The 26,368-nt window shown below is 40.0% G+C and overlaps 1 protein-coding gene and 1 long non-coding RNA gene across 2 annotated transcripts in view; one reads left to right on the top strand and one right to left on the bottom strand.

Annotated features, from left to right (window-relative positions):
* Positions 1-13,082, bottom strand: part of ASAH1 (N-acylsphingosine amidohydrolase 1) — a 32,836-nt gene extending 19,754 nt beyond the window's left edge. The window contains exons 1-2 of the mRNA XM_059049437.2: positions 12,829-13,082; positions 3,177-3,223 (exon numbers count right to left, since the gene is read on the bottom strand). Coding sequence (XP_058905420.1) covers positions 3,177-3,223; positions 12,829-12,906 — 125 coding nt within the window. The 5' untranslated portion in view covers positions 12,907-13,082. The remainder of the gene's footprint in view (positions 1-3,176; positions 3,224-12,828) is intronic.
* A 187-nt stretch (positions 13,083-13,269) lies between these two features.
* Positions 13,270-26,368, top strand: part of LOC136793310 (uncharacterized) — a 27,405-nt gene continuing 14,306 nt past the window's right edge. The window contains exons 1-2 of the long non-coding RNA XR_010838445.1: positions 13,270-13,504; positions 17,924-18,110. This is a non-coding gene — a long non-coding RNA (uncharacterized lncRNA). The remainder of the gene's footprint in view (positions 13,505-17,923; positions 18,111-26,368) is intronic.

Raw genomic sequence — 26,368 nt, 5'->3', positions numbered from 1 at the left:
CTATTCGGGGTCTTTCGTGTCTCCATACAAATTTTAAGATTTTTTTCTTCTAGTTCTGTAAAAAATGCCATTGGTAATTTGATAGGGATTGCATTGAATCTGTAGATTGCTTTGGGTAGTTTGGTCATTTTCACAATACTGATTCTTCCAATCCAAGAACATGGTATATCTCTCCATCTGTTGGTATCATCTTTAATTTTTTTCATCAGTGTCTTATAGTTTTCTGCATACAGGTCTTTTGCTTCCATAGGTAGGTATATTCCTAGGTATTTTACTCTTTTTGTTGCAATGGTAAATGGAGTGTTTCCTTAATCTCTCCTTCAGATTTTTTATCATTAATGTATAGGAATGCAAGAGATTTCTGTGCATTGATTCTGTATCCTGCTGTTTTACCAAATTCATTGATTAGCTCTAGTAGTTTTCTGGTGGCATCTTTAGGATTCTCTATGTATAGTATCATGTAATCTGCAAACAGTGACAGTTTTACTTCTTCTTTTCCAATTTGTATTCCTTTTATTTCTTTTTCTCCTCTGACTGCCATGGCTAGGACTTCCAAAACTATGTTGAATAATACCGGTGAAAGTGGACATCCTTGTCTCGTTCCTGATATTAGAGGAAATGCTTTCAGTTTTTCACCATTGAGAATGATGTTTGCTGTGGGTTTGTCATATAAGGGCTTTATGATGTGGAGGTAGGTTCCCTCCTTGCCCACTTTCTGGAGAGTTTTTTATCATAAATGGGTGTTGAATTTTGTCAAAAGCTTTTTCTGCATCTACTGAGATGATCATATGGTTTTTATTCTTCAATTTGTTAATATGGTGTATCACATTGATTGATGTGCGTGTATTGAAGAATCCTTGAATCCCTGGGATAAATCCCACTTGATCATGGTGTATGATCCTTTTAATGTGAGTTGTGAGTCTGGTGTTCTCACAAGAGGGAGTAAGAGCACATCCTTCTACTCCGCCATCTTGGTTCAGGAGCTTCACTGCATTGGTATTTAATCAGTAGTGATCACTATAGAACATTTTCCTCCTTTACTCTGAACAATAAACATCATGAAATTATTTTTGAAACTTAGCATTTCCTGTGCCCAAGTCATCACAAGCAAGATTAATCATTGACTGAACCCACCTGGTAGCCTGGCAACTAGTCCAAGTGACACAACACACACATACACAAATAAGATGTGTATTTAGCAGATGCTAAGCACCAGTGAGCAGTAGAAAAGAAACGATAATGGGATTCAGTTGGAAACAGGAGTGCCCTTGTTGTCAGTCCCTTGACCTCTAGCACTGATTTGACTGGTCAGGCTGGATAAACAGGCGTTTCTCTCCTCCCTCACAACTGCCAATGCATACCTCCAGAATCTGTGCACTTGATTAAAAAGGATGGTCTTAAAGGTACAGGAGGGACTTCCTGGTGGTGCAGTGGTTAAGAATCTGCCTGCCAATGCAGGGGACACAGGTTCGATCCCTAGTCCAGGAAGATCCCACATGCCTTGGAGCAACTAAGCCCGTGCGCCACAACTACCAAGCCTGAGAGCTGCAACTACTGAAGCCCGCTTGCCTAGAGCCTGCGCTCTGCAACAAGAGAAGCTACCGCAGTGAGAAGCCCGTGCACCACAACGAAAAGTAGCCCCCGCTTGCCACAACTAGAGAAAGCCCCCGTGCAGCAACGAAGACACAACACAGCCAAAAATTTTAAAAAAAGGTACAGGAGGATGTGTTGTCATTCAAAGGTATATGAATACCACACTTCTCTCCGAGTCCTCAACATCCATTTATAGTTCATAGAGGACAAAGATCAGAGCGGAGCTAAGGACTTTCGTCTTGTGAACAAGCCAGTGAGGTAGTAAGGAATCCAGCAGAAATACCAGGACAAACATTTATATTACATAGATGTGTAAATATAAGAAAAATGTTTATTTGCATATGTGTGTATGTGCGCGCATGTACACACACACACACACACACACACGCTAACATGGAACCAGTTAACTGCCCAAGCAGAGACAGTTTGCAGGGCAATGAATGCACTGACACCTACACATAAAAGGGAGTAGGGACAAAAAAGCCTTAAATGTGGCAGGTACTTAGTAAACGTTCAATGAATTGGGGCAGAGAGAGCAGACAAGAGACACTCGCAATCAATAAAGCACTGAAGATAAATACAATGCCAGTGGTGATGAAAAGGAAGAGCCTCAGAGACCAAGCCATGATAGAGGGCTGGAGTGTGCACTGGCTTCATAGAAACATAGAAACTGGTAACTTCTAAATACTTCCTGCCAAATATTTGCTTCTTTCTACAGAAAGGTGAGTAAATACAAAGAATTTAGTTTATTACAGTTTCAGTGTATCTAGGACAGAGGCTATTTAGAAAACATAATTCAGACAAGTGTAGCACAATATATATATATACTTGAAGTGCCATGAAAACGGAAATGTCATCTTGATATTACTGGTTAAAGTTGTACGTACTCTGCCTTCCCTTCCCTGCAGCAGGCTTCTAGCGAGAGGGAAAAGCAGGGATAGTACGGTTACCCTTCCCAACACACCTCTTCCTTCTTTTTCACATTCTTTACGCTCTGGGCCAGTGAGCTGTTTTTATGTCTTTCCCACAGGCTTATTTAGCCACATAGGATCTGAAAAGGCCAAAACCCTAAACTAAAAATATTAATGTAAACACAGTTAAAACACGATATTGGCCCATCCCTATGTTTTCCAATCCTGTTTTGTCCTCAATAGCTTTGATTATCATGCCACGGTTAATTTTTTTAATGCCTCACATGAGACCCTACACTTTTTTGTTTCAGTATGATCCAGTAGTTTATACTCAGGCACCACAGAAAATCACAGGTCACCTCTGCATTTGTCATGATGAGAAGAATACTGAGGGGTAGATAGAAGAATTTAGTGGAGAATGGAAATCTTTTTTTTCTCCTATGATTTCAAAAGGCTAGAAATGGACATTTTCATCATGGGGTATTTTCATATTTGTTCAAAGTCTTATTAGCCAAATGCATAATACACAAACCTGAGGGAAGAAAAATTTGTCTCATGATAGAAGACATGACTTAAGCTTTTATTCACTGTTATTATTATTATGAGATCATCACATGGAGAAAAGTCTCCACAAAGGTCAGAGTGAGTCTTGATCATCTGATGTTTACTCACGTTGGTCCAGAGGGAGGATAGGTTGATTTTCTGCAGTCTTCTGTCCACTAAAAAACAAAGACAATTAAGTTTCAGAAAAACAAACTGAGTAGGCAATCTGCAAAAACAGTTAAAGCTTGTGAAGACAAAATCAAGTATGATCTGCCACTGTAGACCATTTCAATGCCTCTTAAAAGTCTTTTCCTCCCCTGAAAACTTCTGAAATCTCAAACCTAAATGCATTTTCACTCAATGCAATTTGCACTATTTGCCAGGTATTGTAATTTCGCTTTTCTACTGCAAATATATTGAGTAAAGAGAAAATATAAGAATGTAGATGGACAGAGTTCCCTGGTGGCCCAGTGGTTAGGGTTCCGGGTGTTCACTGCTGTGGCTCGGATTCAATCCATGGTGGGGGAACTGAGATAGCCCACAGTGATTTATCATTATTTTATTACTAGTTCAAGATGCCAAGGCATGTTCATCTCCTTTCTGCTGGAAACCCAATATTGTAAAAAAAAAAAAATTTTTTTAAGAAGTATAAATCCACAGTAAGAGGAAGGCGAACTAGGGAAGGAAACTACTAGAACTGTAGTTTGAGCTCAGAAAATATATCTGCAGCAAATTTGTGTGGAAATGAGATCACACATCCTGTTTTAACTTTTGATTGTATGGGAAGTGTATAAGGTAGCTTGACATTACCTGAGATTCAAACAAAATTGTTGTCAAAATACTACAGTATGTTTCCCATATAAGTACTGTTTTGCCTTGTAATTTTAGGTTGACCTCATTAAGTAACAGCATTAAGTGTAAACTTAAATTATCAAAAGATAATTTAATCATTAGCATTTAAATTCTGTTTCTAAATTATCAGAATACAAAATATTAGATATTAAATAATATCACTTTGATAATTCAGTATCAAATTAGCAAAAGCTAATTTCCAAAGCCATTCAGTGTTCAATAAAAGTGACTGAGGGGGCTTCCCTGGTGGCGCAGTGGTTGAGCATCCGCCTGCCGATGCAGGGGACACGGGTTCGTGCCCCGGTCCGGGAAGATCCCACATGCTGCAGAGCAGCTGGGCCCGTGAGCCATGGCCGCTGAGCCTGCGCATCCGGAGCCTGTGCTCCACAACGGGAGAGGCCACAATAGTGAGAGGCCCGCATACCGCAACAACAACAACAACAAAAAAGTGTCTGCTTCTGAGATGAAAACTCTAATTCGAAATGATACATGCACCTCAATGTTCACAGGAACACATTTACAATAGCCAAGACGTGGAAGCACCATAAGTGTCCATCAACAGATGAATGGATAAAGATGGGATGTATATATACACAATGGAATCCTACCAGCCATAAAAAGGAATGAAATATTGCCATTTGCAGCAATATAGATGGACCTAGAGATGATCATACTAAGTAAATCAGAAAATGACAAGTATCATGTGATATCACTTATACGTAGAATATAAAAAGTAATATCAATACAAATGAATCTACTTACAAAACAGAAATAGACTCAGACATAGAAAACAAACTTATTGTTACAAAAGGGGAAAGGGAGGGAGGGAGGGAGGGATAAGTTAGGAGTATGGGATTAACAGATACATACTACTATATGTAAAATAGATAAGCAACAAGGATTTACTGTATAGCACAAGGAACTATATTCAGTATTTGTAATAACCTATAATGGAAAATAATTTGAAAAAATATATATAACTTAATCACTTTGCTGTACAACTGAAACTAAAGCAATATTGTAAATCAACTATACTTTGAAAAACACAACAATAACAACAAAAACAACAAAAAAGTGTTTGCTTCCAGAGAAGGGGGATGGGGTAGAAGGAATAAGCCTGGAGATGGCTGGGTTTTTTTATCATAAGCCTCTCTATATTATTTGATTTTCTTTAACTATGTACACTTTGATACACATTTTAAAATATCAAATTAAAAAACTGCATGATTTCATTTACATTATGTTGAAGATTTTCAGAGAGTGATTCCCTGACATGATTTTAAGTTTTTTAAAAAAATTTATTTATTTAATTTATTTATTTTTGGCTGTGTTGGATCTTCGTTGATGCACGCGGGCTTTCTCTAGTTGCAGGGAGCAGGGGCTACTCTTCGTTGCGGTGCGCGGACTTCTCATTGTGGTGGCTTCTCTTGTTGCGGAGCATGGCTTCAGTAGTTGTGGCACGCGGGCTCAGTAGTTGAGGTTCATGGGCTCTCGAGTGCAGGCTCAGTAGTTGTGGTGCACGGCCTTAGTTGCTCCGCGGCATGTGGGATCTTCCCATACCAGGGCTCGAACCCGTATCCCCTGCATTGGCAGCCAGATTCTTAACCACTGCGCCACCAGGCAAATTCTGATTTTAAGTATTTTTAGCTGTCAGTATCTAAAATTATTTTAAGATAACAACATATGACTGCATTGGAAGGCAGGGTATTCTAAATTCACTAGTCCTTGCTTAGTGAAATTGGAAATGGACACCAAAAAGCAACACTCTACTTAAGAATATCTTGATTTAAAACTACGAATTGGGCTTCCCTGCTGGCGCACTGGTTGAGAATCCGCCTGCCGATGCAGGGGACGCGGGGTCGTGCCCCGGTCCGGGAAGATCCCACATGCCGCCGAGCGGCTGGGCCCGTGAGCCGTGGCCGCTGAGCCTGCGCGTCCGGAGCCTGTGCTCCGCAACGGGAGAGGCCACAACAGTGAGAGGCCCGCGTACCACAAAAAAAAAAAAAAAAAACTACGAATTTTCCAAACAGCACTTAATAAGAAGGGCAAGTATTAACTTTAGAAATACAACTCTTACTTCATTCTAACTTATTCACTATAAGATTCTTCTAAATAGCAGAGCTTTTGGTGAGTTTAAAATGTGATTTGATTCACAAAAATCTAATTTATGCTCTTTTTACTGAATTTCAAGGTTTCCGGAACTTTAGGGTCATGGGGTCATGTTCTGGATGCAAGGCCCAGCTCTATTAGTGACAAGGTTACACAGTGGGTGACAGAGCCCCAGTTCAGGCTCCCCCTGATCTCTCCCATAGCTTCCCACAGAGGTAACAAGAAAACCTCAATTTAATTCCTAATAGGGAACAATCTGCATTTCCTTCAGGGCTTTTGATTATCATTAGAATCAACTCAGTGAGTAAATGAAATGTAATGATGCTCATCTTTCCCTAGTAATTTTATCTGCGTGACCTGGGTTCCAAAGCCAATATAAAATTAAACTACAAGCCATATTTCTTACAACTGTGAGGGAAGTTACAAGTACTCTATCAAATATTAGGAGAGAGTTCAACTGCCCCAGAGGTAACAGAGCAACCTAATCATACATGCAAGAGTCTAAGGTTGATAATACATTTTACTATGGTAATGCTGACAGCAATAAATAAACATGAAATACAAAGACATGAAATCTGCACAGAAATTGGCTGTAAGAGTTAAGGGTAAATGTGATTGTAATTTTTAAAGATAGCAGCCATAAGATCAAGGTACTTCAGGTGTTCGTAAGGTACTGACACTGAAGGGTTTTTTTTGTTTTGTTTTTAAAAATTTTTTAATTGATTTTTTTATTGAAGTAGAGTTGATTTACAATATTATATCAGTTTCAGGTATACAGCATAGGGATTCAAATTTTTATAGATTATACGCCATTTAAAGTTATAAAATATTCACTATATTCCCTGGAGTGTACAATATACCCTTGTAGCTTATTTATTTTATATATAGTAGTTTGTATCTCTTAATCCTACTCCTTATTTGCCTCTCCCCCTTCCCTCTCTCCACTTGTAACCACTAGTTTGTTCTTTATATCTGTGAGTCTGTTTTGCTATATTCTTTTGTTTGTTTTATTTTTTAGATTCCTTGTATAAGTGATAACATATGGTATTTGTCTTTGATTTATTTCACTAAGCATAATAATAGCCTCTAACAACAGTCATTTTAAACAAGAAGATTAGATTTGGGGTAGAGTGGAGACAGGTACATCCTTACTTTCAAGGGAACCCTCAACAGGGAAAGACAGCTTCAAAAATCTATGTACAGACTTGAAATAAAATTACAGTGAGATCATTTGTTATTTAAAGTTTCTTACTATCTCCAAGTTTAGCTATACATGGTTTTAATAATAGACAACCTTATCAAGGTAAGTAAAAATTTAAACAGATGATAGGTATAGAATGTAAATAGATGAAAGGGAGTGATATTAGGTAGTCTGCTTGGTATATTGTGCTACCTTGTCAAAGGGTGAAAAAATACAACCAACTCAAAATCTCAATCTATCATGTGTGTGCTCTCTCATTTTTGCTTCCTAAAGCCAAAGAAAGTGGTGAAAATCTCTGTAAAATGTTTTGTTAATACTTCCTGAGTCAGAGAATTCTCTAATTATTCTAGTTATTTGATAAGAACTTGAACGTTTTCAAAATTCATCAGTCTTTACGTCCTCCCCACTCACTAAAAAAAAATGAACTACAAAGCTACTTGACATAACTATATTTAGGAAAATAAAATATAAAGTGAAAATAATTCCATTAGCAACATGAACGCTCCATGCCTAAAAGAAATGAGATAATCCATCCAGCTCCCTAAAATATTTGAGTCCTCCAGAATGCCAGAATGAGAACCTCAATGAAATGTATGCTTCTAAGACTGTACAAAAGAGTTCAGAAAGCCCTCATGTGCTTGTCTTATTCACATAACCAGAAAAAGGTAATTTAATTATATAGCTCACACCAGTGTTCTTACCATCGGAAAAGAAGCTGAACAATTTCAGCAAGACAACTTCTTTCTTCCTTCCTTCCTCCCTTCCTTCCTTTCCTTTTCCTTTTGGTTCCTTTCTTTCTTTATTCCTTTATTTATTTATGGCTGCATTGGGTCTTTGTTGCTGCGCGCAGGGGCTACTCTTCGTTGCAGGGCACGGGCTTCTCATTGCAGTGGCTTATCTTGTTGCGGAGCACAGGCTCTAGGCGCGCGGGCTTCAGTAGTTGTGGCATGCAGGCTCTAGAGCACAGGCTCAGTAGTTGTGGCACAGGGGCTCAGCAGTTGTGGCTCACGGGCTCCAGAGCGCAGGCTCAGTAGTTGTGGCTCACGGGCCCCAGAGCGCAGGCTCAGTAGTTGTGGCGCACGGGCTTAGTTGCTCCACAGCATGTGGGATCTTCCCGGACCAAGGCTTGAACCCGTGTCCCCTGCATTGGCAGGTGGATTCTTAACCACTGCGCCACCAGGGAAGTCCAGAAACACAATTTCAATTCAATTCTTTAATTCACCAACAACTATTTTCTAAATAAGATTTGTTTCTTAAAGTGTTCTCTATGTAAGACAGAGCAGACACATATTCAAGACACACTTGAATAAGAAAAGGCATGTTTTCTTGCATATATAACAAATTCAAATGAGCATGCAAAGTTTTTCACTTGTTTTCTGACCTTTGATGGAATGGTACCCTATTAAATTGAGAATATTTAGATAAAAGGAATGTGAACAAACTCTCCATAAGGGCAAAGACCTCTCTATCTTGTTCACTGACCTGTTCCCGGCATCTTTAACAGTTGGGCACAGAGTAGGCATGCAGTATTTGTTGACTAAGCAAACATATGGTATCTGTGTATTCCTTCCTTTAAAGTACTGGGTGGAAAGCAAATGCAGTACAGTAAAACTGGCCAGGCCAGATGGGGTTTAAGTGATTTGGGAAAACTTAGTAAAAATCATTGTTAAAACCTGATTCAGTGGCTAATGTCAACAATGTTATTGCTCACTTGAAAAGCTGATGCATAAAAATAAGGTCTATTCAGTAATTCACTACTGAGCCAGTGTGTTTAATTTTCACACATTTTAGGGATCTGCTTAGATTTATTACTGACAACAGTCATCTCGCCTACTCTGATTCCTTCCTTCTGATCACTCCATAGGCTACTACAATCTATTTTCTGCTCCCAACATGCTCTGGCCAAGTTGACCGATGACCTCTAGGTGCCGAGCACAACAGATACTAGACATCTCGACGGCATTCAACACGGGTGACCTGTCCCTCTCTCCCCTGAGCTTCCCTAACACTCGCTCTCCAGTTCTGGCTGCTGCTTTAACTCTGCCAGTTCTTCCTGACCTGACACATGCTTGTCCCCTGAGCCTTTGACTAAGCCTCTTCTTCTCTTCTATCTGCTCGTTGTTCACTCCAGTGGGCTTCAAATAATATGCCTGTGACTTCCAATATCCTCTTCTGAGCTCCAGTCCCAAAGGTCTCCCGGACGTCTTGGTGCCATCTGAAATTCGACATAACCAGAGTGAAAAGTGATCTTCATTCTTCCCTCCTCATATTCCTGGAGTGATGCCACCATATTCTCCCGGCTGAGCACTTCAGAAAGGTGCCAGTCCCTCATGCCCATCAACCCCTCCTTCTTCTCATTCGACCTCCGAATCTTCTCCGGAACCATCCACTTCTTTCCTTTTCCACTAGGACAACCCTCCTGTAAGTCGCCCCTGGACTAGTCTCCTCATATCCACCCTTGCTCCCTTCCAATGCAAACTGATCTTTTCAAAGTGAGAAATTTATCACATCTTGTTTAAAACCAGTCAACAGCTTCCCATTGTTTTTAGGATGAATTCCAAAATCCTTAACAAGGTCTACAGAGCCCTGGATGATGTCATCTCCATCTCCCTTCTCCAGATTTTCTTGCATCACTTCTGTCACCACCATCTCTCTTTTTAAAATATGTTTTAAATGTATTTTTATTGACATAATATTGGTTTATAACATAGGTTTCCAGTATACATTATATTTCTACTTCTGTATACGCTACAGCGTGCTTAGCACCAAAATTTTCGTTTCCATCCATCACGATACAATTGATCCCCTTTACTCATTTCACCCTCCCTCTGGTAACCACTACGCTGCTGTTCGCTGTATCGAAGTGCTTTTGTTTGGTTTGTTCGTTTATTAGACAGATACGGTATCTGTCTTTCTCCATCTAATTTATTTCACCCAGCATAATACTTTCAATATCCATACATGTTGTTACATATGGCGAGATGTCATCATTTTTTATGGCTGACTAGTATTCCATTGTGTGTGGTGGGTGTGTGTGCGTGAGAGTGAGAATCACATCTTCTTTATCCATTCACCCATTAATGGGCACTTAGGTTGTTTCCACATCTTGGCTCTTGTAAATAATGCTGCAATGAACATGGGGGTGTAGATATCTTTTCAAATTCGTGTTTTCATTTTCTTTGGATAAATACCCAGAAGAGGGATAGCTTGTCACCACCATCTCTTAATACAATCAAATAACTCAAGAAGACCTGAAAATATGCCATAGTCTGAAGCGCCTCAAAAACAAAACAGAACAAAATCCACAGACATTCCAAATCCAATGATTTTTGTTTGTAATTTAAAGCCAGTTCCCACTATCATATTTATCAAAAGTAGTTTTGAAATATATTTTGTTACTATGTGTGGCTACAGTTTATCATAGAACAATTCAAAATGAAAAAAAAAAATGCTTATTCTTGTCAAAGGATGAGGTCACTGAACTTCTGTGAAGTTCCCAAAATCTTGTCAGCCAGTGGCCCCCAGATTTTCCAGATCAGTTAAAAAACTGAGAGGGGCCCAGCACAGGGGAGTCCCAGTTTTTGTTCTCCAAAGTGAAGATGTTAAAACAAACAAAACAAAACAACTCACACACATAAAAGAACATTTTTTACAACAAAAATTGGAAGGTCATAATCAGAATAAAAGCTAACCTTCTAAATTAATAATTTCAAGGCCTCATTTTTCTCATTTCATTAAAGACTTGTGGAAGCAGCTTCCCAAACTGACACCAGAGGCCAGACTAGAATTTGACAACCACTGTTCCAGATAAGAACTATTAAATTCATGGAGGGCCTACTGATTTTTCCTGTTCTACAAATACCTTTTAAAGTACTTTTGCTTGAAAAAATAAAGTACTGAGAACGAAAATAAAAGGCAGACATTGATATATGAAACTGTTCTGAGGTCCACAACTAGACCTCTCAGTATGATCACCTGCTGATCTGACACTCAAAAGCCAGGCCATTTCTGTTCTCTTGTTAGACACAACCAAACTCACAGAATACCCACCTCAGTGAAGGTTAACCTGAGACATGATCAAATGAGACAAAGCAAGGCCACTTCATGACTCTGTCTAAGCACAGACAAAAACAAAGGTACGTGTAACACACAAAATACCAAACACCTCCTTCTCTTGCTAAACAAATAACTGTTTCTTCTTTACCCATAGTGTTGCCTCACTTTCTAAAAGCAACCAATCTAGAGCAAACCCCCGATTCCTTAGACCTGCCCCTGAAACACACAAAGTCCAAATTATAAAACAGGTTTTTCCTAATGCCCTTTTACTGAGAGGCCCCATGGTTTCCCATGGCATGCATTCTCATTCACTGCAAAATAATAAACCCAATTTCTTCAACTACAGGTGTGTTTCCTGGGGTCTTTGGCTGAAAGCACTGACAGTACCAAAGTATAAAATTCTTTAAAAATTCCCATAATCCCAACCACTTTAAAGCAAATTAATTCCCTACCCACACTAAAGCAAACTAATTTTATTTTTCCTTATACCCTTCCAATCCTCACCCACATGTGTATACTGTGTATTTTTCTGTTACTGAAATCGCTGTGTATACTATTTTGTATTCTACTTTGACTTGCTTTATCTTGTATCAATTTTGAATGGCTGAGTAATATCTCACCATGATCTTATTCTTAAAGGTTTTCTCTGTAGAGAAAAAAAAGAATAAAAGAGGAGAATGCACATCTTGCTCCCAAAGTCAATGTTCTACCTAAACTATTCAGAAGCATCCTCACCTAGTCTTAGGTCACATGCACCCAAGTTCCTATTTACCTGATCTGTTGATAAGAAAAATGCAGTCTTATTGCTTTTAAAGAAGAGAATTATGCAAGACCACCAGACCGGGTGTCCAGAGGCTTGAGTCCAGTCATGCTTCCGAAAACAATACTGTGACCTCTGGCTAGACATCTTCTCACTCGGAATCAACTTCCTCTGTTGCAAAGTAAGAGTGAAACTGGTCCCTCATTGTCTCTTGTAGTTAATCAAGTCTGTGTTCCTGCTACTTCCCTCAAGGGGAAATAGCCACAGGCCCAGGGTTCACTTGACTCTAAAGGCCAGGCATCCACATCTAGGTTGGCCTGGGCTGCTTCCATTGCCCTAACTGGGGATGCCTCGCCCTTTCCCAGGGCCTTCAGGATCCTTAGCTAATACTTTTCCTTCAGCACCTCGTCACCAGACAGAGAATGCCAAAGTCCTCAGGAAGTTCGTCACCTAATCATATACACAAATCAACTGGAACCTTTCCTCTTACAGTTCTGGATGATCGAGTCTGGTACTGGTAGAACGGAGGCAAGCCACCAAACGTAAGGGTATGTAAATCATAATCACCAATCTGCCGAGATCAGGATTTCCCCAAAAGGTTTCCTTGTTCCAGCTTGTACCGAATCAACCCGGGGTGAAATTCGCCAGCCCGCTCTGCACCTACACCTCTGCTCAGGAAAACACCGACCCCTGTAACTGCCGGGACTAGGTGTCCCTCAAGCCCCCCCGACCCCGCACCTGAGCACCCCCTTCCCCGTGCTCCCGCGCGCCCCTCTCCGCGCCCTCGCCTCCAGCTCACCCACCGGTGGCACGTGCTGCGCCACCGAGCAGGTGACGGTCACGCTCAGTAAAAACAAGGTTAGGCGACTCCAGCCCACCATCGCTGCTGCCGCGAAAGCCACTGCAAAGGACGCCAGGAGAGGCCGCACAAGGTACCACCTAAGCTCAGAGCAGACCACGCCTCCGCCGCCGCGTGACGCGAGGGCTGGACCGCACCACGCGAGGCGGGGGGAGACGGGCGCGCAGGAGATGGAGAGCGGGCTTTTCGGTGGCACGGCAGGACAAGGGAGCCTTCCGAGAGGAAGAACGAACCCACAGGATGGGGGTCAGCGCTCGCGTTAGGACCGTGGTGTTTGTCGGTCCCCTCCACCCCCCCACTGCTCCGCGGGCAATGGTTGCGCCGAGCCCGAGCTCCAGCCCCAGCTCCGCCCCGGCGGGTGCGGCTGAGGAACTTATAGCGGACGGGTTGGCCCGCGAAGGGCCGCGCTGACCTCCGAGCTTGGGGGTGGGTGCCTTCTCCGACTCCTCTCCGGGCCAGGTGCGGCAGTGCAGCGTCCGCAAACAGCCCCGGGCGAAGTCCTCCTTCGGGCAGCTCGGTACCAAAAGCCCACGAAACGGGCGCAAGCCACGAGAGTCTCAAAACGCGGCGTAGCACGCGAGCGCGACCCGTCTTTGCGCTCTAAGGAGGGTAGGGCCGAAGTGAGTGAGGCTTCTCGTCCTGACCATGGGGTCCCCGGACAGGAGTCGAGGGGGGGATACCCGGGACGGGGGATAATTAATTCTCACGGATAGTAAAGACTGTGAATTACCCATTTAGACTTTAGCAGCCGAGCAGACAAGGCACAGACTTTAGGCTTCGGTTCCTTGCACTTAGACAACAGGTGGAATGTCCAGGTAGAGCCGCGAACCTTCCTTCACTGATGGGAAGCAGCTGTGTATTTTCACTTAACTGATGAAGCGCTTCAGGTTGGCAGAGCCGGGGGTGAACCTGGGAGGAGGGTAGGCTTTCGCACTTGAAAAACAGCTCTACAGATGTATTTGCTTGGCATTCGTCCCTTGACAGGACGCCGTCTCCCTAATAGGATGAGTTACTTAAAAGTCCAACAGGAAAGCCTACCCTCTGGGTTCCACTTCCTTTCTTTCTTCTTCTTTTTTTTTTGTGGTACGCAGGCCTCTCACTGTTGTGGCCTCTCCCGTTGCGGAGCACAGGCTCCGGACGCGCATGCTCAGCGGCCATGGCTCACGGGCCCAGCCGCTCCGTGGCATGTGGGATCTTCCCGGACCGGGGCACGAACCCGGGCACGAACTCCTGAATCGGCAGGCGGGCTTTCAACCACTGCGCCACCAGGGAAGTCCTCCACTTTCTGATTGAGCCTCTTTGACATCCAACTAGCCTTTTTTTTTTTTTTTTTTTTTTAATGCTTCAGTAAAACTCAGAATGCTATCACTAAAATCTTCATATATTCTTTTTTTTCTTGGGTGTGTTTGAAATTGCAATTTTACCCATGTGTATTACTTCGTTAGAAAAACCAAACAATATTTTTGCTGGAGATTGGGAAACGAGAACTTGATGTTTGAAGGCTGTTTTCCTAGTGTTTTTTGTTTGTTTTTTTGGTTTTTGGTAGATGACAGGGTTCCTCTCTCTGAGGAGGAAGTTTGACTTGAAACATATCACATGATTTTGAAACATATCAGTGGTTCCTGATCCAACAGTGAGCAAGCAGATCATAGAAATGTTCATTAATTCAAAAATATTTACTGTCCACCTATAATGTGCTCATCATTTTTCCAGACATTGGGGATAAGCAGGGAACAAAAAAGACAGGAGGTTCCTCCCTCATGAGGCTTACATTCTAGATGAGAAACGGACAATAAATATCATCCCCGAGAAAATTTATATAGGATGTTAGAAGGTAATGTTATAGAGAAAAAGCAGAGTAAGGGGCATCAAGAGTAGGGAGAGTCACAATGTTAAGTAAGATGAACAGGACAAGCATTATTGAGAAAGTGATGTTTGAGCAGAGATTTGAAGGAGGTGAAGAAGTTAGTTTTGGGGATGCCTAGGGAAGAGTGTTCCAGGGAGAGGGAGCAGCTGGGGCAAAGGGTTGACAGTGAGAATGTGCCTGGTGTGTTTGGCTACAGCGAGGAAGTCAGAGTGTGTGGCGAAGGAAGAGGGGGTAAAAAAAGTGGAAGAAGTCTGAGAGGTAAGGGGGGTAGGGCAGATTATACAGGGTATAAGGAGCTATTGTAAAGACCTGGGCTTCACTCTGTGCAAATGTGTAATGTGTAAATAGGTTGAATTATCTTGGACCTTAAAATACGTCTGAAAAAAAAAGAAAAGAGAAGTAGAGGATTCCCACGTTTTATATAAGTAGCTCTTTGGTTTGAAGATCATTCATCTTTAAAAAATTTTTTTATTGAATGAAAGATTCTTCAAATTCTGTGGTGTTTCACAATTTTCAAAAGTTTCACGCACATGATTTCATATAAACCCATTATTGCCTCTCCCTTTCCCTTCTCCCCAGCTGGTAACCACTAGTTTGTTCTCTATATCTTTGAGTCTGCTGCTTTTCTGTTTTATTCCCTAGTTTGTTTTATTGTTTAGACTCCACGTTAAGTGATATCATACAGTATATATATTTCTCTGTATTATTTCATTTAGCATTATGCCCTCAAAATCCATCCATGTTACTACGAATGGCAAAATTTCCTTTTATTTTATGGCTGAGTAGTATTCCTTTGTATATATATATGCCACTACTTCTTTATCTGTTCATCTTGATGGATACTTAGGTTGCTTCCATACCTTGGCCATTATAAATAATGCTGCTATAAACATAGGGGTGCATGTATATTTTCAAATTAGTGTTTTTGTTTTTTTGGGGTATATAGCCAGGAGTGGAATTGCTAGATGATATAGTAGTCCTATTCTTCATTTTTGGGGAAACCTCCATACTCTTTTCCACAGTGGCTTCAGCAATTTACATTCCCACCAACAGTCTATGAGGGTTTCCTTTTCTCCACATCCTTGAAGATCATTCATCTTAAATACTACCGAGAGCACTTTAAACATGTCACCAAACACTTTTTTCCCTGTGAGAGGATATTAATTGCTGGTTAGATGGTCTGGAAAAATCAGAATCTTTATACCGAAAATTTATGTCAATTGGCATGATATCTTAGGCATGAAAAATTCTAATTTTCATATACCTTTGCATTTAACTTTCAAAGCCCTATTATATACCATTGATTCTATTTTCAGGAAAATTAAAATTTAAATCTACTTCCCTAAAATTATACCATTTATGCATTTTTTCTTACACTTACATCTTTTTTCTTAATCGATTCTTCAGTACTAGAAATGTATGGAAGGCCAAGGCAAGGCATGTGGCTATAGGAAACTTTGCTATAGTTTGTGGCACACTGACATATTCATAGAAATGGTATTTAAGTGTACAAAGGAATGATTATGTCGGTGGGAAGGGTGGTTCAAATACTATCTTCACAGCAAGCATCAGGTGTAAGACTTGGATAACATATTTAATGTGCAAGAGTCAGCATCAGTAATCGAATTGTTTACCAGAATAGCTGAAGTTCTTGGCAAGCTGTGGACCTTTTCTAATCTCCTAGCTAACATTCCTGGGTTCCTGAGGTGATTTAAAATCATTGCAGTCTAATCACCCAAACCTTAATGAAATCTCCCGCACATAACCCATTACCCAGAACAGGTATGACTTGATTTAATAAAACTGAATATTCAAAGGTTTGCACTAAAAAGAAAGAAATATGGAAATAATGTTCCAGTTTAAAAAAAAAACAAACATTTTAGGGAATTCCCTGGCAGTCCAGTGGTGAGGACTCCGAGCTCTCACTACAGGGGACCTGGGTTCGATCCCTGGTCAGGGAACTAAGATCTCACAAGCCACATGGTGCGGCCAAAAAAATAAATAAAAATTTTAAAAAATAATAAATTTTTAAAATTTTACAAGAAGTATTTACCAATGACTTGTTTAATTAAGAAGAAAAGACTTAGTATATCTAAAATGTAATCTGAGTTTCAAAGCTTTGATTTTGATCCATATTTTCAGGAAGGAATCTAGAGAATGAAAGATGAAATAGATGGAAAATCAGAAGTCTTGCAAAACTGTTACATGATTCTTTTCCTCCAGGAGCTTATCACACTAAGCAAGATTACTTGCTTTATGTTTTACTTTTATAAAGAAAAATATGTCAAATTATTACCTTTGGCTCAAGGTATAATGATATTTTATTCTATTACAAAACTATAAATTAATTTCTCACATTTAATCTAATTGCACCCCCATGTCATGTCAAAATCAAAAGGTTATCTTAATTTTACTTTGCACTTATCTTTGTTACTTTGTGATACATTTTTGATGTCTATTGAACCCCTGGTACCACAGACATGTAAGAATCTGAGAGCCACTTTACAAAAAAATCGTTTTGTCTATTTCTACTTTCTTTGATAAGACATATAGTTCTGACCTGAAAATTATTCGTCAATTCAGTTCAAATCCAATAATCTGTAAATCTTTTTTCTTGTTCTGACTTCATATTCCTGCATAGTTCCGTTTTACATAAACCATTATAATTACCTATTTAATGCTTCCAACCAGTTGTTTCTCAAAAGTTTGTGGTAAATTCATTTTTCCCTCAAATAAACTCTGAGTACTTACTCTAGGTGCTGGGTAACTAGCGAACAAATGATCCCTGCCCTGGAGCTTTGTCTTGTGGGAGAGAAAAATGAAGATGGAAGGAAAATGTAAATCAAATGACTCTTTTGTAAAATATCAATAGATTTAACTAATTCCATGCTCTACCCTCTGGTTTAATATTGTGGATGTTTTACCAACCTCAATTCCACTCCTCCATTACACAGCAGACAGACATGCGATTTGGATGCACCATGTCCTCATCCTTAGCTTCATCTCTGGAGGTGGGCCCTGGTTGGCCTGATGTTTAAGGTTACCCTAGTCCTCTTGCCCCCATGCTTGGCTTCGGCCTTAGTCACTCAGACTCTTGAATTTAGTAGGCCGTGGTTTGAATCTCAGGGTTTTTGCTCTATGATTGAGGCAATTGTCCTTTCTCTTCTAACAGGAAAGAGTAAGCTATCAGTCCCCATTGCTGCTGGCATTCATGCTGTAAACTTGAAGGGAGCTGCCTAAGGATGAATAGGCACTGTGGACAGCACAGAGGAGAGAAGGAAAGAAACTGGATCATTATGACATTAAGCTGATAGATGACCAAACACGGAGCCTGTCCAACAACTGGACGCTTAATTATGGTAAGCCACTACTCTTCTTTATTATTTAAGCCAGTTCAAGTTGGTTTGCTTGCAAGTTGAATTGTTGTATCTGATAGCATCCTAAGTGATGCACACATAAAAATAGATTTGTCTACCTTCTCAAGAGCAGAGGAGAATTTATAAAGCTATATATTTATAAAGCTATAACGCTTAAGTTTCAGGACCTTCACTTGCTCAGGCATCTTCCAAACCTTCTACCCAATTTTACACTTGTAATTTTGTATTCTTTTCTTTAAAGAGGACCATCCAAATTGTATAAGCTTTAGGCCTTACAAACCATCAGATGTTTTAGGGGAGAAAATTTCCACCTTTCTCCCCAGTCCCTTTAATTCATGTTTCCCTAGGGGAAGAGTGACTTACCTAATTGGTAAATAGCTGGATGGGTCACTGCACATGTGTGGCCTGACTTCTCTAGCTCTCTCACTCAGATCTGTGTGCCCACAGTGGTAAGTCCTGGATGACAAGAGTGGAGGGGGAAGTAATTGCTGTCTTTGATTACATCTTCCAAAATTGGCACCTATCCAACAGATTTTTAAAATGCTATGTTAACGTCATGGCTGTGAAGACTTTGAAGAAAGCATCATGGAAGGGTGGCTCTGGGAGACATTGAGAGAAGGTAGTAAAAGAAATGGAGCCTTTTGTATGTACTTGCATCTGCTGCCCCCCAACCTGGCCTACTCTGCCCTCAGTTTACTCCCTGTCATGTTAGAAATTGGCTGTGCCCCTGGGAAACAGTTCGCATTTGCCAACTGACTGAGTGCATAAATTCATTCCGGGCGAGAAGGAGTTGGCATCCCATCGTGGCCTCAGGTCCAAGTTGTTTTCTCTTTTCCAGCTTAATCAGCAGTAAAGCTGTTGTTTATTGCCACCCGATGCCTGTGTATATTTCTCAATCATTTCCCAACCAGGAAAGGTGAGGAGAATGATTATTACCCTGAAATGACAACATACATCAGCAGTAGCAATTATAGTAATATATATATATATATAAAGTACTAAATGACCTACTAAAAGTACCAAGCAGACTACTAGGTGCCATGAAAGACACACGTGCAGTAAAATAGGAATTCCTGATCAAAGAGAGTTTACAACTGAAAAAGAAAATACCACAAACATAAATATATATCAACTTATGAGGCCGACTATAATTCAAATGTATGTTTTATATATTCAGTTATATTGGGTTGAACCGTATGAGACTGCCATTTCTGTAGGTTAATAAGTAGTTGACTATCAACACTTGCATGTGGCCTACCTAATGTTACCGACACCCAAAACATTCACAGTTATTTGACTTGACTTGGAAGCTGGTGCCATCATACTAGGTCAACTGTAGACCTCTGATGGCTCCTGCTTTTCCTCACCCTTTAAGATTTTTCACATCTGGCTCACTGTCACTCTTTTAAATTTGATACCTGTCAATATTCTCGGTGATTGCAATTTCCACAAAGACAATTTTTCCAATATTCTGGTTTTTCTCGGTTTCTTGACCTCTTCCCTTGCAGTGTTCTTAGCCTGTATTTTACCTCAAATGCCCAATTCCATTGTCATATCTTAGACATTGGAACACTTGATTTTGCTTCTGGAATACCACTCTTTTTTGATTCTTATATTCCTCACCGGACACGTCTTCGATATCCTCCGTTGGTTTCTACTCATCAACTGACCTCCTTATGTGGGGTGCCCCAGAGCTTGGTCTTCAGATGTCTTTTCTTCTTTATGCATGTTCTCACTTCCCCACTTAATATCTTTCAGTGATTTCCCATTACCCTTACAGTCAAGTCCAGCATTCTCAACCATGGCTCAGAAGGCTCTGCTTAGAAGCTGGATTGCTTCTGACTTCCTCTCTGGAAGGAATTATTGCTTATCACACCCCCTCACTCATTCCCTTAAGGCATTTTTTCCAAAATACCATGCTTTTTCCCTCCTTAGTGTCCCTACTCACTGGCTTTCTATGCATGGAACATTCTTTCTCACGCCTGCCTTCACACATATAACTCCTGAGAGTTCTGCTTAACTTATGTCTTCCTTAGCAAAGGCTTCCCTGACTTATATCTTTCCAAACCAAGTTTTGTTACCCTGTTAATCAACTCTCAGATATCCTGTACTTCTCCTTGTCCTTTGCACACGTAGTTATTTGATTAATTACTATTTGTTTAAAGTCTGCCTTCCTTAATCTATAAACCCTTTCAAGACAGGGGTCATGTCTATGTCGTTATCATGGTATCTGCAATATCTAGCACAATTCCTGACATAATGATGGTGTAGAATAAATATATGATGATTAAGTGACTTATTACTTACAGAGCTCAGGATCCTAACTTCTCTAAGTAACAGTACTTTGCGGGGAATGCATTGAAGTGCTAACCGGGGCTCTACAAGCCTATCCTTCCCTTTTCTTCCCTCAATCACACTTCTTTGATTTTCTCTGTCTTTTGCTTTCTGTGGTTTTCAGTCTCCAGCCTTCTTGTAGAAAGTCTCCAATTTGTGATGGGCTTTGGAAGAAGTGTGAGTTCTAGAAAAAGGACTAGGTCAAGGACCTAGGGTGAGACACCTTGGCTTTTATCTCAGAATATCTCAGAGATAAGCTTTCTTTCTATTCTTCAGGCTCTAAAATAAAGCTTTAGGGATCTTGTTGTTGTTCTATTAAAGATACAAAAAGCACAACCAAACCAACCATAATCCTATACTTCATTTTATCAGGATCATGTAGGAAAAAACCAAATCTAATCCTGGATGTTAATATTGCATGTGTATCTAAAATACAAAGATCTGAAGGAGTGGTATCTGTGAGTTGTAGGATATGCATATATTCAGCCAAAGCGATTAACCCTATTTACTACCACAAACAGTGGATTAGAGTTCCTAGTGTTTCATATATTTGCTAACTGTGGTATTGACTGACTTTTAAATTTTTACTAGTCTGGTGGCTGCAAATGCTGTCTCACTGTAGTTTTATTTTGCAGTGTTGGGGTGGGCTCTCATGAGCCAGTGACATCATGTTGGTAGTTAGATTCATCATATGATATTTACCCCGTGGAAATCGGCAAACATGACATATCAGGGCTTTCCCCTCTGGAGAGCCAAGTGTTAAAGATTACCTACCTATATACCATTGTTGATAAGGTTAAGTATTTTCTCATGTATTTATGGGCTTTTAAAATTCTTTGAATTATTTTATCTTGAGTGGCTTGGGCTGTTATTACAAACTACCATAGACTTGGTGGCTTATAAACAACAGAAATTTATTTCTTGCAGGTCTAGAGGCTGAAAAGTGCAAGATCAAGGTGCTGGCACATTTGCTATCTGGTCTGGTCCTGCTACCTGGTTCATAGACCACCATCTTTTCTCTATAACCTCACCTACAAATGCCATCACATTGGCAATTAGGTTTCAACATATGAATTTGGGGGGAACATAAACATTCAATCCATGTCATATCTGTTTGTGCCTTTTGCCTATTTAAAAAATTTTTTTGGCTTTATTTTTGATTCATTCACAATTGTTATCCATATCTTATATCATTATTATCTTCTGTATATTTGCTTCACATTTCTTATTACACCTCTGACCTTCCCTCTGGGATCATTTTGTTCTACCTAGACTTCTCTTAATGGTCATCTATTGGTGATAAATTCTTTTTTTTTTTTTTTTTTTTTTGCGGTACGCGGGCCTCTCACTGTTGTGGCCTCTCCCGTTGCGGAGCACAGGCTCCGGACGCGCAGGCTCAGCGGCCATGGCTCACGGGCCCAGCCACTCTGCAGCATGTGGGATCCTCCTGGACCGGGGCATGAACCCGTGTCCCCAGCATCGGCAGGTGGACTCTCAACCACTGCGCCACCAGGGAAGCCCAATTCTCTCAATTTTTATCTGTTGACAGTGTCTTTATTCTGCTCTAGTGCTTTTCTGTTATTCTTGATAGTTTCATAGAGTATTGTATTCTAGGTTGACAATTTTTTTCTCTCAGCTCATGGAAGATACTCCTCTGCTGTTTTCTGGCTTCATATCTGCTAGTGAGAAGCTAGCAATCAGCTGAATTGCTGAAGTTTTGGAGTGATCACTCTTTTCTTTCCAGCTGATTTTAAGATGAAACTTTTTTCTCTGTAATTCTGTAGTTTCACCATGTGAAACTAAACACCATGTGTTTAGGTGTGTATCTTTATTTATCATGTTTGGGATTCACTGGTATTCCAAGATCTGATGTTTGAAAAGTTCTCAGTTGTTATGTCTATTATCTCTTTCTCATTCTTTTTATTACCTCCTTTTTGTACCTGAAGTAGGCATATATTAGACATTCTCATCATGTTCTCTGTCTCTCGATCTTTATTTCACTGTATATTCTATCTCCTTGTCTCTGTGAGCTGTATTTGGGATCAATTACTCAGTTATATTCTGGCTCATTATTTTTTTCTTTGCTTTTGTTTAATCTGATGTTTAATCCATCCACTGAAGTTTTAATTGTTTTTAATTTTTTAAGTTCTTATTTTAATTAAGTTCTTATTTTTTTTCAAATCTTCTTAGTCTTTTTATAATCTTTTTTTTAAAATGAGGGTTTTTAAAAAAATTGATTGATTGATTTTTTGGCTGTGTTGGGTCTTTGTTGCTGCGCACAGGCTTTCTCTAGTTGTGGCGAGTGGGGGCTACTCTTCGTTGCACTGCATGGGCTTCTCGTTGTGGTGGTTTCTCTTATTGTGGAGCACGGGCTCTAAGCATACGGGCTTCAGTAGCCATGGCACGGGGGCTCAGTAGTTATGGCTCACGGGCTCTGGAGCACAGGCTCAGTAGTTGTGGAGTATGGGCTTAGTTGCTCCGCAGTATGTGGGATCTTCCCAGACCAGGGATCGAACTCGTGTCCCCTGCATTGGCAGGCGGATTCTCAACCACTGCGCCACCAGGGAAGTCCCGTAATCTCTTATTTCCTGCTTATCCCAGCCTAAGTTTTATTTCTTTAAACATGTCAAGTATAGTTATTTAATATTATACATTTGATGATTAATTTTTGGTTTTCCTTCTCCTGATTCTCATTAATGGTGCTTTGTTTCTGTGTATTTTTAATTTTTTCCTTCTACTCAGTGCCAAACAAAAGAAAAACTTTGTCACCCACCTCTGTGCAATAAGATTTATTTCTCATGCACTGTTACCCTTGAAGGCATAGCCCTTTATAGTCATAGATTCCCTCCTGGGTTAGTCCAGGCTCCTACCTCCCATATCTTGGACACTTGTCAAAGCAAAAGCTCAAAGTCTCCAGGATTTGGCAGAAACTTCCAGGTGAGAGTGAGGTTTGGTCCTCATTCATCTCTGCGGGTTCCTGTTTTCCCTTTGTAGGGAAGAATCTGTAGATTCCTTTCTTCTGTGTGGATGAGTGGTGTTTTAAAAAGATATTTAAAATATTTCACCCAGTGTATTAGTTGGTTTAATAAGGAGTGCCATTCATGGTGTCTAATCTGCTATATTACTGAAAATGCAAGCCCTGGTTTTGTAAAATCAAGGTGAAACTACCCCACTTCTCCTGAGTTTGATATGAGTGATATGAGAAACCCCAAGAAAGAAGAAAGAAGTCAGTGCATTTAGTACTTATTATTTTGTGACTCTGTGTAGTTAAATGGTAGGTCTATTAGCACCATACCCCCCACCCAACTCCTGGGCATGCATTAGAATAGTGGGGGGAGGCAGAGAGCAGAAGCAAAAATAGTGTGTTCTTAGACCTATAAAATGACTTTTTATTCACTTATTTACACTATATGGTGAATTGATCAGTAGTTTTCTAATATTAAAGAGAAAACTGAGGGTCCTGATTACAGTTGGAATTGGGCAAGATGTGGAATTTCTTAGAGGTAATATATTTGTCATATAAGAAAATATTAGTATTGGACTGAAAAATGATACTTTATATTCTATGAATTCAATAACTATAAAATAATAAAATGTATTAGAAAGCAAATAATTTATTAGGTTTAGAAATAAAACACTAACTGCAAGAAAATTAAATCTAATAGTAAGAGAGGGCTTGGAACTGAGAAGGTATATTTCAAAACTTTTAAAAATGAAAAGTGTACTTGGTAAAAGAATGGACAGTCATGCTCCTGGAGGGTCGTTCAGAGTTAGAGATAAGGATTTCCAATGCAGGATGAAGGTGTAGCAGAAGCAGTGTTTAACCTTGCTGGTCTGTAGATAATTTAAGGTGAAGCAAAAGATCAGCTGAGCTGAGTCGACAGAATCTTTGGAATGAATGGTCACGAGAGTGTCAATGCTGAAGTCAGTGAAACAGAGGATGGGGGGCTCAGTGAAGTGAAAGAGCGGGAACTAGGTTCCGTGTGGGTTGAGGACGCTGACGTACAGCAGTGTAGAATTGCAGTGGTAATGGGTGTGGATGGTTTGTGCTACAAGGCCTGAGTTGATGGGTAGGGGTAATGAGAAGCTTCAAAACTGGTACTTGGTCTATGGTATATGATTCTCTAACTGGGTGCACTGGGATGAGAGCTGAATTCAGCATGGAAAAAGTCAGAAGGGGCATTTTCATGGGAGAGTCAAGAGGAAATTTGTTTATTAGAAATTTTTGTTTACCTTCTGCTAAATGCTTAAGTTTTCGTCCATTTTTCTACATTATGGAAAGGGCACACCGGTGTGAAATGAGGCTATGGCAGTAAAAAGAACATGGGAAAAGAAGAGCTGGTAATCATAGGTGGAGAGGTGGGAGAGGTTGAAGAGGCAGTGATGGATATATAGAAGGTCTTCTAGAGAGGATTTTGGGGCTAAAAATGAAAAACAAGGGAGCATACAAGAAGGTTCTGTATCTGTAGGAATTTGGGGAAAAAGTTATTTTCCTAAACAACAGTAGGAAGGGATATATTTAAACAATTCCTGCTCTGCTTTAAAGCTGATCTATACTAGGATTTAGGGTTGAGGAGCTGCACAACAGCCTAGATTGGTCTGAGGTCCACTGGCCATTTCCAAACAAGTCACCACACTTTAGAAAGACATTTTACACACACAGGTAGCATCAGACTGTATGAATGCTGGTGGCCTGCTAAACTATTATCTTAATTTTAAGTTTTCCCTGGGTTTTTTCTGGTATCAGGTAAACAAACAAACAAAAAGCCTTGGGGGATTATATTTAGCAGGATAAAGAAAAAACAAACAGGGAGTAGTACTTACACAAGCATAAGGGATAATAAAGAAAAAATAAGACATTAGAAGACATTGCCTATTTTCCCCCCATGTGATTCACTACAGCTATACAACTTAATTTTGTTAGGTGGTGTGGTTAGGGAACTAAGGTTAGAAGTCATGACTTGATTCCTTACCTTGGAGTCTATTTATATTTACATTTATACCTTTCTAAAGGAGTAAAGAGACATGCTTTGTTTTCTTTGTTCTCTTCCTTCCTTACGATTCCACTTAGTATCTAAGGACCAGAATTAGGAAATAGCATGATGGAAAAATAAACACTAATAAGTAGTGCTACGCCCCTTTTTCTCTACTAGCAGCACTAACAGGACTGCAGAGCCTCATTAGGTTGGCAGAACACTATAAGAAGAACACCTGCAGATTTTAATTTATAAGTCCTTGCTATGCTGTCTGAAAAGAAAATCTATTTTTTTAATGAAATACAAAGGCAGGGTTGAAACACAAGGCCAAATGGAAAGAAGGCTTGTTGTTTCTCCATCATGGAAAATAAGCCTCAGTAATGTTTTAAGTAGCCCGGTGGCAAAAAATTAAACAGAAATACATCAAATAGTGCCAGAGATTTTCCTGGGGTAGAGTACACAAGAAATGTCATAAAGCAAAACCTGCCTTAACACCATCCAGTTCACTAAATGAAATATGCATTAAAAAAAAAAGCCTGTAAACTAATAGGTGGGTGAGGAAAGGGGAAGTAAAGGTGTGAAATTGTTCTTTTTCTCATTTTGTTTCTAATCTTTTAATTAAATGAAATGGATTTCAGGATGAGTGAGCTTCAAAAAATTATCACAGAGGTTACCTGCATTAATCCCCTTAGGCTAATATTGATGATAACAATACCATAAAAGAACAATATCTTGAAAAGTAATTTTTGATGTTTTTCACCCATTATGAAAGCTATCATGTCATAATAATTTGGTTAATAAAATATGATGTTAAGCTAGCATATTTTAATATACTCTTCTGTGTTGTAAGAGTTTAGAATAACTGAGTAAATATAATTCCTACAATAAGGAGTTGAACCCATGCACTGATTAGCTCTACACTAGAGTTGA

Source organism: Kogia breviceps, chromosome 20, assembly GCF_026419965.1.
Source record: "Kogia breviceps isolate mKogBre1 chromosome 20, mKogBre1 haplotype 1, whole genome shotgun sequence".
Taxonomy (NCBI): domain Eukaryota; kingdom Metazoa; phylum Chordata; class Mammalia; order Artiodactyla; family Physeteridae; genus Kogia; species Kogia breviceps.
Note: the sequence above shows the minus strand (reverse complement) of the source record. Positions and strands in the feature narration are given on the sequence as shown.